The sequence below is a fragment of the Fusarium odoratissimum genome (assembly GCF_000260195.1).
Source record: "Fusarium odoratissimum NRRL 54006 unplaced genomic scaffold supercont1.2, whole genome shotgun sequence".
NCBI classification, from domain to species: Eukaryota; Fungi; Ascomycota; class Sordariomycetes; order Hypocreales; family Nectriaceae; genus Fusarium; species Fusarium odoratissimum.
The window spans coordinates 99317-113123 of record NW_022158688.1 but is presented as its reverse complement, the minus strand read 5'-3'; the positions used below and the strand labels follow the sequence as shown (position 1 = coordinate 113123).

At 47.8% G+C, this 13807-nt stretch overlaps 6 protein-coding genes across 7 annotated transcripts; 3 read left to right on the top strand and 3 right to left on the bottom strand.

Moving 5' to 3' along the window:
- Positions 1–309: 309 nt before the first annotated feature.
- Positions 310–785, top strand: FOIG_01623 (uncharacterized protein; the record flags this gene model as incomplete). The annotated part of the gene is made up of 2 exons (XM_031198595.1): positions 310–523; positions 577–785. 2 exons carry the CDS (start codon positions 310–312, stop codon positions 783–785), a joined length of 423 nt encoding a protein of 140 aa, XP_031070632.1.
- An 813-nt stretch (positions 786–1598) lies between these two features.
- On the bottom strand, positions 1599–3224 carry FOIG_01622 (cytochrome P450 oxidoreductase; the record flags this gene model as incomplete). The annotated part of the gene is made up of 2 exons (XM_031198594.1): positions 1599–3061; positions 3110–3224. 2 exons carry the CDS (start codon positions 3222–3224, stop codon positions 1599–1601), a joined length of 1578 nt encoding a protein of 525 aa, XP_031070631.1.
- Positions 3225–4873: 1649 nt separating this feature from the next.
- On the bottom strand, positions 4874–6690 carry FOIG_01621 (uncharacterized protein; the record flags this gene model as incomplete). Its single annotated transcript, XM_031198593.1, has 5 exons — positions 4874–5359; positions 5411–5601; positions 5657–6095; positions 6151–6446; positions 6498–6690. The coding sequence occupies 5 exons, from the start codon at positions 6688–6690 to the stop codon at positions 4874–4876; spliced, it is 1605 nt and encodes a 534-aa protein (XP_031070630.1).
- A 705-nt stretch (positions 6691–7395) lies between these two features.
- On the bottom strand, positions 7396–9504 carry FOIG_01620 (uncharacterized protein; the record flags this gene model as incomplete). Of its 2 annotated transcripts, XM_031198592.1 has the most annotated exons (6): positions 7540–7639; positions 7692–7811; positions 7866–7939; positions 7987–8510; positions 8617–9419; positions 9488–9504. In XM_031198592.1, 6 exons carry the CDS (start codon positions 9502–9504, stop codon positions 7603–7605), a joined length of 1575 nt encoding a protein of 524 aa, XP_031070629.1. In that variant the 3' UTR covers positions 7540–7602. The 2 variants fall into 2 exon arrangements, with proteins under 2 accessions (XP_031070628.1, XP_031070629.1); XM_031198591.1 differs by having other exon boundaries at positions 7396–7639; positions 7692–7939.
- Positions 9505–10089: 585 nt separating this feature from the next.
- FOIG_01619 (uncharacterized protein) lies at positions 10090–11798 on the top strand. The gene is made up of 7 exons (XM_031198590.1): positions 10090–10318; positions 10372–10498; positions 10551–10812; positions 10869–11303; positions 11356–11462; positions 11513–11612; positions 11660–11798. Exons 1-7 carry the CDS (start codon positions 10227–10229, stop codon positions 11782–11784), a joined length of 1248 nt encoding a protein of 415 aa, XP_031070627.1. The 5' UTR covers positions 10090–10226; the 3' UTR covers positions 11785–11798.
- A 331-nt stretch (positions 11799–12129) lies between these two features.
- FOIG_01618 (uncharacterized protein) lies at positions 12130–13798 on the top strand (the record flags this gene model as incomplete). The annotated part of the gene is made up of 2 exons (XM_031198589.1): positions 12130–12460; positions 12504–13798. The coding sequence occupies 2 exons, from the start codon at positions 12130–12132 to the stop codon at positions 13730–13732; spliced, it is 1560 nt and encodes a 519-aa protein (XP_031070626.1). The 3' UTR covers positions 13733–13798.
- Positions 13799–13807: the final 9 nt, after the last annotated feature.

The following is a 13807-nucleotide window of genomic DNA, read 5'->3' as shown; positions in this document are numbered from 1 at the left end:
GCAAAAGATCTTTCAGCTCAGCGTAGCAGTTTCTCAATACAGTGAAGGCCGCTGATTTTGAGGTACTGCACAGAGTAGCATCGCATTAAATGAAGGCCGCTGACGTCAGCATGGTAGTCGGGCATCTAGATCAAATGGGACATAGTTACACGGAGAATGGAGATCACTCTCTATGCTGACGGTCCAGCCGTTATTGGTTCACAGTTGAACCGTTTGCGAAAACATACTTTCTCGCGCTATATAAATACATACTGTCTTTGTCAGTAGAAACGAAAATACCCAACCAAACCAGCCAACTCATCAATCACCATGAAGATTGCCGCCTTCCTTACTTCCGCCCTCGCTGGCGCCGCCGCTGCCCGCGATAGCGTCTACCTCGTAAACTCCTACAAGGGCAATGAGATTTCCAGCGGCATAGCATACTATGCCGATGGGCACTCTGCAACCGGAGGATCTCGTCCTGATGACTATGTTGACGTCGTCCATGGAAGCAACATCATCTGGGAAGGTCAAACGGTAAAGGGTAGGTTTTCTCTAGTCTCTAGGCTGTCATAAGAAGAAATTAACTGGATTTAGGCACTTTCGGCAGTGGTGTATCCTTCACATCAAACATTTTTGCCGATGCAGGCGGCAAGCAGGGAAATGCTTGGGCTGGTACGGGAACAAACGGGTTTCATACATATAACTGCTATAAGGGTACTAACCCGAATGGTAAACCTTGGGTGTTGTATACTGTGGATGGCTGGACTGTCAACGTTATCTACTTCTGCAATCCCTTCAATTAAAGAGTGATGGTTGAAGATATATATATATTTCATTCACTCGCCTGATGGCCACTTGGTGGCCTGAACAGTGCCCATTGATTCATTACTTCTTGCCTAGCATAAAGGAGGTCGCACTTGTCCTCGGTATATATCAGTCGCACTGCCATTGACTCTTTAGACGTTGTTTGTGCTGTCGTACGTGTAGCCTGTTTGCCAGAAACTTGCAAGACAGAAAATGAAATTGAGAACTTAAGGCACGAGTTCTGTAAGACGGCTAATTGAAGTGCCTTATTTGATTGTCATCGGGCTTCTGAAATGGATGTTGCTCCGTTGGGAGTCGCTCACGCTGAAGCTACTGGAGAGGGGCCCCGCCGATTTCTTAGGAAATGAGTAATAAAAAAAGGCTGAGCTAATTGATCATGTCAATCCAGGTCATATGGTTCAGAGTTGCCTTTGATTCAAGGTGATGTCTTTACAGAAGTTGATGTCGAAGACCGCAGTGCACTTTCCAGCCTGAGCCTCGACTTGATCTTCGCGCAGCAACAGTTCCAGCAACGCACAACCGGTGAGAGGGATATGACTGGGACAAATGATGGTGGTAATAATCCGAAAGAAAGGCACTTTCTTTGAACTTGCATGAAGACTTACTGCATGTATTGTAGCCAGCAAAGGTCAGACCAACTCATTTCAGTGCTCGCCAGTACCTTGCCGACCAAAGGTATCATAGCCAAGCTACAGTCTGGATTGAGCAGTAGTAGTATATTATAGTTTATTACCCTCTAAGCAATTTATGTCTTAATACTAAGCTAAATTCTCACTCCTGAATTACCGCTTTTACTCCTCTAAATTCCTTTTCCACACCTTGACAGGCATAGGCCCCAGGATGTGGTTCATTGTCTCCTCTCTCTTCAGTTCAAAGCCTGCTGGTAGGGCAAACTCATACCGGTGAACTATTGAAGCAAGGCAAACAGCTTGTTCAAGATAAGAGATATTACGCCCAATGCAACCTCGAGCACCAGCTGAGAAAGTAATAAAGTGAGACTGCAGTTCCTTGCCCTTTTCGCCCAAGAATCGTTCAGGAATGAATTTTTCTGACTCGGGATAAATGCTCTCGTCACGATGCGCCACAAGAGCAGACACACCAACAGATGTGTTGCCCGGAATATACTGGCCCATAATCGTCAAGCCTTCAGGAGGGGTCTGACGACCAAGATTCTGAGGAGTCGGGGGCCAGAGGCGAAGCGACTCATCGAGACAGGCGCGAAGGTAGGGAAGGTGCTTAACCTTTTCGTAGGGCGCGACCACCTCATCGGGCTCTAGGACAGAGTCAAGTTCGTGTCGCAGGAGCTCCATTACCCTAGGGTTGAGGATCAACTGATAAAGAATGTTGGCTAAGGCAATAGCAGTCGTGACGCTTCCGGCGTTCATCATAATGTTGATTTCGGCAACAACTTCGCCCCATTCAAGCTCATGAGAGTTACCGTTCTTGTCCTCCATGAGCGCCTGAAAAAAGTCGTCAAGCTTTTCTCCCTTCTGGTATCGATCTAATCGGATTTGAGCTCGTCGCAATACAATATCATCCCAGCCCTTCGCCGATTCTGACATCTTTTGATAGAAAGGAATGACGTTGGAAATCTTATTGAGCAACTTGTAATGGTCGTAGGTCCAAAGAAGATAGGACTGCTTGCGTGCGGTGGGATAAAGGCATTCGCGTAGATTAGTTTCATAGACAGCACCGCAAGTCTGCTGGGCTTCCACACGATCGTGACCTTGATCAAGAAGACCAAGTTTCTCCGAAAGGCCAATGTCGGCGATGGCGTCGAGGGAGAAAAAGTTGGACCAGGCGCGGAAGTCGACATTGACGTCTTGGGGGTCGGGAAACCTGGCACCCTTGCGCAAAGGAGCTGTGCAGACCTTATCAAAATGGTCCATCATTCGCTGCACCTTATCCGCGACCTTGTACTCCCAACCCTCGAGGTTTTTGAGTGCGTAAGCAGATGACAGGACCTTTCGCTTTCGAGCGTGGTCGTGTTTGTCGACAACATCGGCCAGGTGAAAATGAGTTCCGGCTCCTACGATGTATGATTTGTCCTTTGTACAGGGAGTTCCATGACCATAAATATCTTTGATGGCTTGACCGCCGGCGAAGGACAATGAGTTTGGCCCCGTTCTGATAATGGGCTTCGTCTTGTGTAATTTCGCGAGATGAGTCGACCGTGCGCCCCCATGAGCGAGGATCATGAAGGGAAGGTTAGACATGCCGGAGAACGGGGACATGTTAGGGAAGCGCCTTAGACCTGGATAGAGTCAGTATGACTGTTTCCTCTTTGGACAAGACATCTTACCCTTGGGGTCCTTGAGGTAGAGAACAAAAGGGTAGATAATGAAGTAGAAGACTACAGCGACGCCCACTGCAGCTGCATAGGGCGCTGAGCCCAAGGAGGCAACGGAGCCAGACATTATTGACAATCTCGATAAGAGGTAAAGACTCTTGCTGAGACAATACGTAGTTGCACCTCGGGGCTAGAAAAGGAAGTAAAGGAAGAGACTGTTGTTTGGGCAAACCTGTAGGGATATAATACATATGAAGAAGACAATATGACTTTCTTATACATGGCAGTTTCTCCGAGGGTGAATAAATTAGTCTTTGCCAAATGCAATCGTGATCGAGAGATTGCCACATTTGGCGACTTTCTCCGCTCCTAGCAAGTTTACCCCGCGTAGATTTACCCCGCGAGCTCTGAACATTTCCTTGCCGATTCAGAAAGGAACCAGGACTAAGATGTCAAGGGGAACCTAAAGCTGAGATGGCGGACTGTGCTCGCTTCTCGAGCATTGATCTCTTTTGGAAGTCCGGGACGAATTTCCTCATACGCTGGCTATGTCCACCAGGTCCACCGACAGTGTCAGACCAAGCGTGGGGGACAATTGCCTATTTCAGACACGCCAGCTTGGACATACGGAGCTATTTTTAAATGGCCATACAAGGCAAGTTGCTCCATATACATACGGTGTCAGGGTTTCCAGAGAGCAGGCTCAGACATAAACTGACGCAATTCACCCATAGTGAAAGCGATGATCCTAACCTGTACATAACCTCCACTACCCAACCAATAAATCTTCACCAATCTTGGTGTGCTGACTTTAGAAAGTAAGGTTGATGGATTGGCTCCTTGATTCTCTTCTTGGTGAGTTAATCATCAGGTACGTTGTACATAGGACATAGTTAGGAGGAAGAGTAAGAAGTTCTTGTCTGCCCCCCCTGCCCAGCGCCCTATACATATGCTCAATACTTTGTCTTTAGTAAAGCAAATTCTGAAAGTTTAGGTTTAGCCTGTTTCAGATTGAAGATGAGCCTACTGTGGTTCGAACTCTTAGAGAGATGGCTTGGAGCGGATGATCATTCAGTTCCCGAATGCCCTCACATGGAAGAAAAAGCAACTGCAATTCACGTTGCACCTCGTTTAGCTACTAACAGAGCCTTATGCTTACTTACCTGATGGCTGAGCTTACGAACGACAGGAAGCCTTTGCCCCAGCACCTCATTTTTAGTATATCTTAGTATGCTTTGTTTGAGATACTTAACTCGGGCAAAGAGAACATATAAATTAATACAAAACAGCAAACAATAACAATCCATACTAGGTCTCTGGAGTCATTCGGGGGTTACTACCTTCTGACTTTCACCCTGGCGTGATGAGAGCCGGCCTTGATTATAATGGAGATACAGCTGTATCTCGCCCATGTATTACCGATGCATATTTACAACTCTACCTTTGGGTTTGTTATCTCAGATACTTTCACTTGCATGCAAATTGACTCTGTCAGCATCGACCCTTCCTTTAATTTAATTATCTCCTGATTAAAAGAACGAATTACACCAAAGTAATAACAGTTCCGAATGCGTTTTTCAGTTTGCAAAATCGTTGCTAAAAGCTGGGCATGGAAGTTGACGTATTTATTTAATCAGGAACATAGTTTCAAGCATATTGAAAGTGTAGGTGGTATTGAATTTTAACGTAATATAGACTATCGAGGATATGGAGAACATCCTGAATGGTATCAGGTGTACAGTGTATCCATGCCGTGCAAGACGCGAAATCCCCCGTTTAGGCCTTGAACGCCACAGAAGCCTGGCTGTTAGTCTTGAGATCACGCTGCATCTGCTTGGCCAACTTCACGTCAAACCCATTCTCGAAGACCTTCCTGACTTCTTCAAGTGGAAGCCCCTTTACCTCCGGGTAAAAGAAGATGACAAAAATCCAGCCAAAGAAGCAGATACCTGCGTAGAAGCCGAACGCGCCGCTAGGTGTCATGCTCTTCATCATGGAGAGGAAAGTAGACGCGATGATGAGGTTGCAGCTCCAGCAAGTGACCGTATTCATCATCGTGCCAAGCGCGCGAACCTCCAAAGGTAGAAGCTCTGTTCCGACCCAGCCGATCGTGGCTACACCAGTAGCGAAGAAGGCGACGTATAAGATGATGGTGACAAGCACGACTATACCAGCCCAGTTGACGGAATCGGCCTGTAGGACGAGATCTTTGGAGATGGGAATCCAGTGGAACGCAACGGCGGCGATTACCATGCTCACAGCCTGAAAAGATGTCAGTATCGTGGCTTTGCCGAGAACTTGAGCATATCTTACCATGCCCAGCACGGTGACTAGCAGAATGATGCGGCGCCCGAGCTTGTCTATAACAATCAAGTTGACGAATGTGAAGAGGAAGTTGGTAGCACCAACAACAATGGCAACGGCGGTGGGCTTGTTGAACCCGACAAGGGAGAACAGGGTCGCAGAGTAGTACATGAGAGTGTTGAAACCACCGAGCTGAGAGACTGTGATATTGTCAGCAACAAAGGTTCAGACCCATAAGCATATTCGAAGACTTACTGGCCATGACGGTACAAGCAGCAATCAGTGCACGAAGGTTGGAGGGTACACAGTGAAGCTGCTTAAATTGCCACCAAAGAGACTTATTGGCCACAACCGAAGACTCGACCTCAACAGTCCATACGAGGCGTTCAAGCTTAGACTTGAGCTGCTCCTCAGTAGCAGCAGGGTAAACTCGTCGCAGGCACTTCTCAGCCTCGTCTCTCTTTCCATGCGCAATAAGCTGTCGAGGCGACTCAGGACAACAAGGCAGCAGAGCGGCAAGGATGATGGGGGGAACGCCGCCGATAGCGATCATGTACCTCCAGCCATGAGGAACATCGGTAAGAGCGGCTCCAAGACCGTAGGAAACCAATTGACCCAGTGTCACGCTGAGGTTGTCGAAGGCAATCATGCGACCGCGGTACTTGGCTGGGGCGAGCTCTCCAATGTAGAGAGGCTGAATACATTAGTGACTTAGTCCAAGACAACTTTCAGTAGAACTAGGCTCTTACAATGATCATCGCCGCCGACCCCACCCCGAATCCCACAATTAGACGTCCAGCAGTCATGGCGGCAATATTGAAGGCAGCGGCCTGGACAACAGACCCAACGAGGAAGAGAAAGCAGCCGATGTAGATTCCAAGCTTGCGACCGTATTTGTCAGCTGGAAGGCCTGCCATCAGAGCACCGATGAGAGCGCCGCCAGAGGTGATGGAAGTGATGAGCTCTTGCTCATGGGAATCGAGATGGTGGCCGAGATCGTCGCCGATGGTGACCAGAACAGCTGAGATGACACCAGTGTCATAACCTGGCAGATCCTGTTAGGGGAGTTCGGTGGAGAAGTATGTAGGCCACGTACCGAACAAGAAGCCGCCCATGGCGACGGTAAATGTGATTAGCCAAACGGATTTGGATGGCTTGGTATCTTCGATGGAGTCGTCAAACTCGACAACGGTGCCGTGGGACTTTTCGAGGTGTTCGACATTGGTGGACGTCGACTTTTCTATGCCACCGCCCTCAATTGAGGACTTGCGGTCATCGTGAGAAGACATGTTGCAAAACGTCAAGATGGAAGACTAAGACAGAGACGAATGTTGTGATGCAGATGAGCGAGCTTGTTGTGAGGAAAATTGCAATACGTAAACGGAGCGCAGCGCCATATATATACTCCTACGAGGCTAACGATTCATGCGACAATTACATGTTGTTTGATTGGCCTAGTCCACTCTCACGATCCCGAGAAACCTTGTTTCCTGGGGCGGACCACCTCAAAAGTTGGGGTATTAGCGGGGCAGCGGTTGGAACCTGGGAATTGTGCACAAAATCTCGATTCAAGAAACAGTCTTCCCCAGATAACGACCCCGCTCCTCCGTGTTGACTGCCGTCGGCTCCATGTTTTCCGATCCCCGGGTGTGAGAGTCTGGGGTGAAAAGGTGGGCTTCGTCTCTGCCGGAGTTAGTTTCCTTTATCAATTGGCAAGGCAAGGTTCAGCTTGGTACGTGGTGAGGGCACTTCGACTTGTGACTTGGCCTAGACCATGTGGACAATAAATGGCGGGGAGTTGGCGTTGACATTTACGATTCTTCTCGTTTTGGTGTTCTTGTTCCGAACCTTGCGGAGATCATCTCGCGTGTCGCCGGAACAAACACCCCGGATTTGTTATGCAACTGTTGCCATCGTTTTTAGGGTCTCATGCTTTGGAGCGAGTGGAGATTAGTGGCGCATCCTCCGGAGTACCCCATGGGGAACCATGCCATGTTCTGGATTTATTTCATTATCATGTATGTTTTCGCTCTCCTCCAGGACTTGTGATGATATCGCTTAATTTAAAGGTTGTACGTATTGACAATTACTCTCGAAAAGCCCAATATTGGTACGGCTATTAGAACATCACACACAGAGCTTAGTAAGCGTATAGTGCAGACTCAAAATTATGCTACTTTGCAGCTATCATCATGGCCTAGCTAAAGCCATCCCCACGTCTTCTTTAGACTGTCCTTGCTATAGAGAATTAGCTTCCAGATTGTAAGTAAATATATTAGTCAAATCATACATGTAAGAAGTAGGCCATCCAAACCGATCAGTTGCATTAGTTAGAACGCAAAGGAGGGTATCTTGTTCAGCGCGTTTGTCGAAAAGGTCTCCGACCAATGCTATGGCCATGCATGCAGTCCTCAATACACATAAGCATAATTGCCAAAGTTCGGGGCCTATAACATAAACGCACAGGTATGTGGGACTGGCTTCGCCCATGCCTGCGGCGATTGCGCAGACTATCTTGGTATCGTTCTTCATTTCGACCTACTCGACATTAGACAAAATCCCTCAGTAGTCCCGTGATTTTGTACCTCTATTTGCTTCATCGTCCTGTTCCTTGCAAGTCCAATCTTTGGAAGACGCGGATCGTGAGACATGAGAAGCATCCTGCTGAGATGGTAGTATTGCAAGCCAGCAGCCACTGGTTCGCTATATAGCCATATATCTGGAAGTACTTGTTTCTCGGGGTGATTGCATGTATATATAGGATCGAAGGAATCTGGTTTTGTCTCCGACCAGATAGTAGTGTCTCTCAGCAGCGCAGCATAGTGCTCGGTATCTTTATTGTCTGAGAAACAGTATCGGATAATGTCTGTCAAGTGAAGAAGCATAAGGTTCGCCCAGTCTTTGTCATCGACGGGAGCGCCTCTCTTGTCTGCGCACAGGGAATCTAAGTATGATGGGAAAGGTGCCTGATTGACAACCGCCAAGTAGGCTTCCAGTCGCAGATTTGCCCACGAGGCGGCTTCGGGGAGGTCCCCTTGTTCAAAGGGTTCTGTCGGTTCGTCCATCATGGTCGCTTGACCGAGAGAGGGAGAGGAGACCGAGCATTTAGCTGTGCGTACCGAGTAATTAGTGAAACGGGTCCTACACTAGCAAAATAACAACAAAGGTGCTCCAGACAACAGAAAATAAAAGACATTGACGATCAAGACACTGACCTTCCATGCTTTGCGCAAATCGTGATAACAGGTCCGCAACAGAATGGGTCTCTTCCAAAGAAGAGTTAATGTTTGAACTGATGCTAGGCAAACATTGAGTATAATCAGAAGACGGCTCAGCCGCTGAGTCGAGGCAAGTTGTACTAGTTTTCCCCTTGCCAAGATGTCTCGAGGCGATCGTCAAGACAGACTCGAGAAGTCGAGGATATTGTAACACTCGGGTTGATATCCAACTGGAGAATGGCCGATCTGGATCCCCAAGATCGAAGGCATCGCTGAAGCCGGAAAGGAAGTGGCGAACCAACTCTGCCTCGTCTTGCTTGAGCACGCGGGTGGGTAGACGTAGCTGGTATTTATCACCGTATGAAGCATAGGTATCCTGTGCCGTAAATTCGGTGTTATCCAGGTTACTGTCAATCTGCTCAGCCGTAACGTTTGTGTATTCGTGAAACACCAGCCCGGGTAATTGATCAGAATGCTGGTGAAATGGCAAAGCGGCGTGGCCTAGATTATTAGACTCTTGGGGTTGACTATCTGTATGCGAGTAAGTCGAGCTGGTCGGACGTTGTTGCGCATCGTCGACAGCATGCTGACTACCAATACATGGTGATGTTTGCTCTGTGTCTTGTCCTCCCAACAAGCAAAAGGGCTGGTCTTCCGACGAGCTGGGGTAGGCTTCAGGGTCTGAAAAAGAGTTGAATGATCGAACGATGTCTAACGTCTGATCCACAAATTCGATCTCTTGCTTGACGAGCTTGCACCACCGTTGATTCGGTGGAAAGTCCAGCCCCCTTCCACGTTTTCTTGTGCTTTCTTAGTATATCATTTTTGTTATGGGGCATTGCCATTGCTCACGTCGAGCCAAGTCTACTGTGGCGAAATCGACATTGGAGGCTTCTGTCACAATGGAGGTTTCTCGTGACGCACTGAGCACACGGACTTTCATCGTCGCCTTGAATGTAGATATCTAATTAGCTTATGGCTATTGTAGATGGATTGAAAGACACTAGGTTACATTTCAGATGTCTAACAGCACAGACTAAATTTTAGCCATGATCAAGTTACCTGTATGACGTAGCTCACTTCAAACGGCAATTCTAGCAAGAATCAGTGAGACAGCGATGGAAAATAAGCATGGGGCTTGGCTTACCTTACAACCCGAGATTCTTTGCCCTGTCCGTCCCATATCGTATCATGTAGACGTCTGGGGAAGAAAGAAGCGAAATGGAATTAGCGGGGCACAGAGAACAAGCTGGGATAGGTCGGGAGACTTATACCTGTATTTGGCTCGGTTGGGAGGTAATTCCGGGCCCAAGTGGATCAGACTCAAATGCTACAAGAGTCACGGAATCCAGATTTGGGCTGCTTGTTCCGAGGCTAGGTCCCGGCCTCAAACTTAGCCCCGGAACAACTACACCAAATTGAGCCATTATCTGCGGGGGAAGTTCACTGACTCCAAGCAGCCAAGACAAAGAGCAAACTCTATCGTGTTCATCATCCATGGAGAATGCGGGGAGTCTTTCGGCTTACCGAAGGAGCGACTGCTTTATTTGCCCCCCTAGTCATTCTCCACAGTCCAACGTAGTTTTCTCTCCGCTCTTCATCTCATAATGGCGAATTCGCCTATTCACGATGCGGTCATGCCGCCGTCTCTATGCCTTGCAGATAACTCGCCAGAATCCAGATCAAGCGAGGACATGGGGTAAGGCTTTTCACTGGGACAAAATTTAGGCGCTGAATTGACATGTAGCAAAGGCTGTCTTCTCCAGCATCTTGCCTATCCAACTATTTCATTGGCAGCCCGCGTGGATTTACCTCCCCATTAAGAAGTCGACGGGAAGCTTTTCTCTTAATTAATTACCTCCAAGATCTTTCACCAAGAGTAAGCTAATCTTTATGTACATCATATAATGTCTCTGACGGCCCATTTCCAGATTGATATCTGTGATCCGTCGAAGCGCTTTGGTCGCGAAGTGCCGAAGAGGGCTCGCCAACTGCCGCTCCTAGGATACTCCATCCTAGCTTTCTCATCACGTCATCTAGTAATGGTCACTGGTATTGACGACGAAAGTAGCGAAGAGTATCATAGCTATGCTCTACGCATTTTGATCCCCATCCTTGATGATCCGATGTCATCTTTAGATGAAAATCTTCTGGCAGCAGCTGTCCTATTACGATTGTACGAGGAGATGTGTGGTAAGCCAGTCCAAGCAGAGGCCATGACTAGAGTTTGCACATTAACGCTTTGAAAGATGTCGACACTGGAACCCATCTTGTTGGATGCGCACGACTCTGGAATAACATCCCTGACTTCATAGCCCAAGGCGGTTTAAGTGAAGCGGCCAGCTGGATAATGCTTCGACAAAATTTACACATTTCTCTCATTAGAGGCGAGCCGATGCAAGTAGATCTGAACAAATATAGACGCTCCAGATCATTTGTAGACACGACTGATGAGGACTTTGCCAATCGGATTATTCTTCTTTGCTGTCAGGTATTGGCCACCTGTTTTAGCCCGGGTGCACAGCCCGACTACGAAACGTGGGCGCATCTTGGTAAGGAGGTTGCGAGCTGGCATGATTCTATACCGGCGCACTATTCTCCTTATCATCATTCTGATGTCAAGAGTACTTCTACTGGGGTCAAATCGGCTTTTCCTATTGTGTGGATGATGAATCCCGCTCAAGGTCAGTGCGTTGCATACTTTCCGACGGAGCAAAATGACTTATGCTTTTGCAGTAATGGGATATCAACACTATTGTCTGGCTCGCATTCTGCTGCACATCTCAGAGCCCAGACTATGGGTGTCTAGTTTAAGAACTATCGAGCATCGGGTAGCCGCAGATGTACGTCAATCATCTTCCTTCAAGCCTGGTTGCTAAACTTGTAATCTTAGAAAGCGGCCATGAAGGACCTCCATATCGCTATCGGTCTTGGCATCCATAACCCTTCGGTAGTTGGTGCTGGGTTCACCGTACATCATCTACTTTTTACTTGTGAGCTCTGGATCACCTCTTACTAAGGAAGATCGCTAACGGTCTAGGTGGGTGTTTGTTGACCAATCCTGTAGAACAACAGGAGGTGCTTCGTTTTATAGATAGCTTTGGCAGGAATATTGGATGGCCAGTACATAGATTAAAAGATAGATTAAATACGATATGGAATTAAAGAATTGAAAATGCATATTTGGTATGCCTGATGGAAGCATCAGCTGTGAGTTAATTAATGTATCTTAGGCAATCACAAGGAATAAGATCCTTGAGTCGAGTTATCATCAGAATGTCAATTAAGAGCCTACCTGCTAAGGTTCACTACTTACCCCAGACCTCTAGAGTGATCTACTACGGTTTCAGCGCAGCAATTAGTCAGCCAGCTTACCTGTTGGCCCCACAAGTTGAATTTCGCTCTCTCATTCTTTCTCGTAGCTTTGTATCTCATATACGCCTTATCGCCCTACGACCTCTGCCCTTGAAACCCGACATTTTATGACAGTATATAGTTCTATTTGACATCATGCCCAAGTCTATCCCCCTCTTACTTCCTAACCAGCATCAAGGAGGAATCCTACGGGATGCTATCCACCGCGACAACATGGGTCAGAGACGAGAGCAATGCCGTGACCCTGATACGAACATCGATCTTGATGTTTCCGTTGTGTATTCGACGGATGTTCTTGCTGCCGGGACTGGCACTGTTGATTCCGCTCAACCTACTTGGCTCAGCGGCATGAGCGGCAATTCCTTTTCTCGAGTTTCCCCCAGTCTCCTCGACCCGTTCAACACCCTGTGCGAGAGTCCCGAACGATTACGACAGCTTCTTAGATATCGTAGGGCTCGAGACCTTCGTAAGCCTCGTGTTAAGCTCAACTGCTAATCTGTTTTCCATAGCATTAGCCAAGGCCGTCGGGGAACCGCTGTTTCGAATCGATCAACAGACACATTGTGTTGTGCTCCAAGGCTTAGGTAACGAGGATGGCCAGGCGCCATTGTTGACCCACAAGTCATTGTTCCATGCTCTATCTCTTCTCCTCGCATTAGCAGCCAACGACTACCAGCAAAACTACGAAACGATGCACCACCGCAGTCAGGTTCTTCAGTCTCTCAATCGAGACTTATCCCATTTTGGCGGTGACTCGACAGTACTCCATACCATAACAGCCATTCTCATGTTGATTAGCTATGAATACCGAGTCCGCGATACAAATCCAGGTCCTGCCTGCGCTGCTACACATATCCATGGCCTCCAAACTATAATCTCCCAACGCAACATTTTGACCAGTCAATATAGTGTCTCGCATGTTACTCAGGTTCAGCGAGCTCTGTTTTGGCAGGACATAATCTGCTCCCTTGCAACTGGTGCACCCCGAGTCTTGCAATTCGACAATCGCGGGATGTTTACCCGCTTGCGGGAGGATGAGACGTACCGTAGCTACTTTGCTTTGCCGCAAGGATTCATACCACACACCTATGGGTGGCCTGCAGCAGTACCTGCTGTGTTCGAGGATCTCAACGCATTATGCTGCGCCGTGGACACAATGCGCCGAGGGACAAGAGCGCCAATCACCTTTGTCGATAATGACGACAAGGATATTTCAGTTACCCCAATGCCGTTGATGGAGGACTTGGATGATGAGGGGTACCCATTATGCAATAGCCAAGCCAACTTGCAGATTAGACTTGTGGATCTTCTTGGTGGAACAAGAAGAGATGGTTCCCAGAGCGAAGAAACCCTGATTTACAGAGCGTGCCTCTTTGCAGCTTATCTCTGTACATATCGACTTTCTGAAGGTGTTTGGGGAGGGTACTTTGCGCCCGAGAAGTGTGTCACAGAGATACTTGATTGTATGACAGACTTCGCAAGACAAATGTCGCCGTGGAAGCTTGCGCCGGACATCTCATTCTGGTTGCTGCATATGGCTGGTGGCCTAACAAAGAGTCAGCTCCATAAGGACCAAGCGGCTGCGTTGGTGGAACGTTATCGGTGCTTCTACTCAACTGGTTACGGCCAGGACTGGGAGCTAGTGGAGATGAGGTTGAAGAAGTTTATCTGGTGTGAACACGTCATGAAGCAAAAGATGTATAGGTTCTGGCAAGAATGCCAGATTGGTTGCTGCTAAGTCTAGGATAATGATACCACATATGTATAGGATGTCTGTATATAGAATAATAAGGCTAGATGCTCTCAATGTATT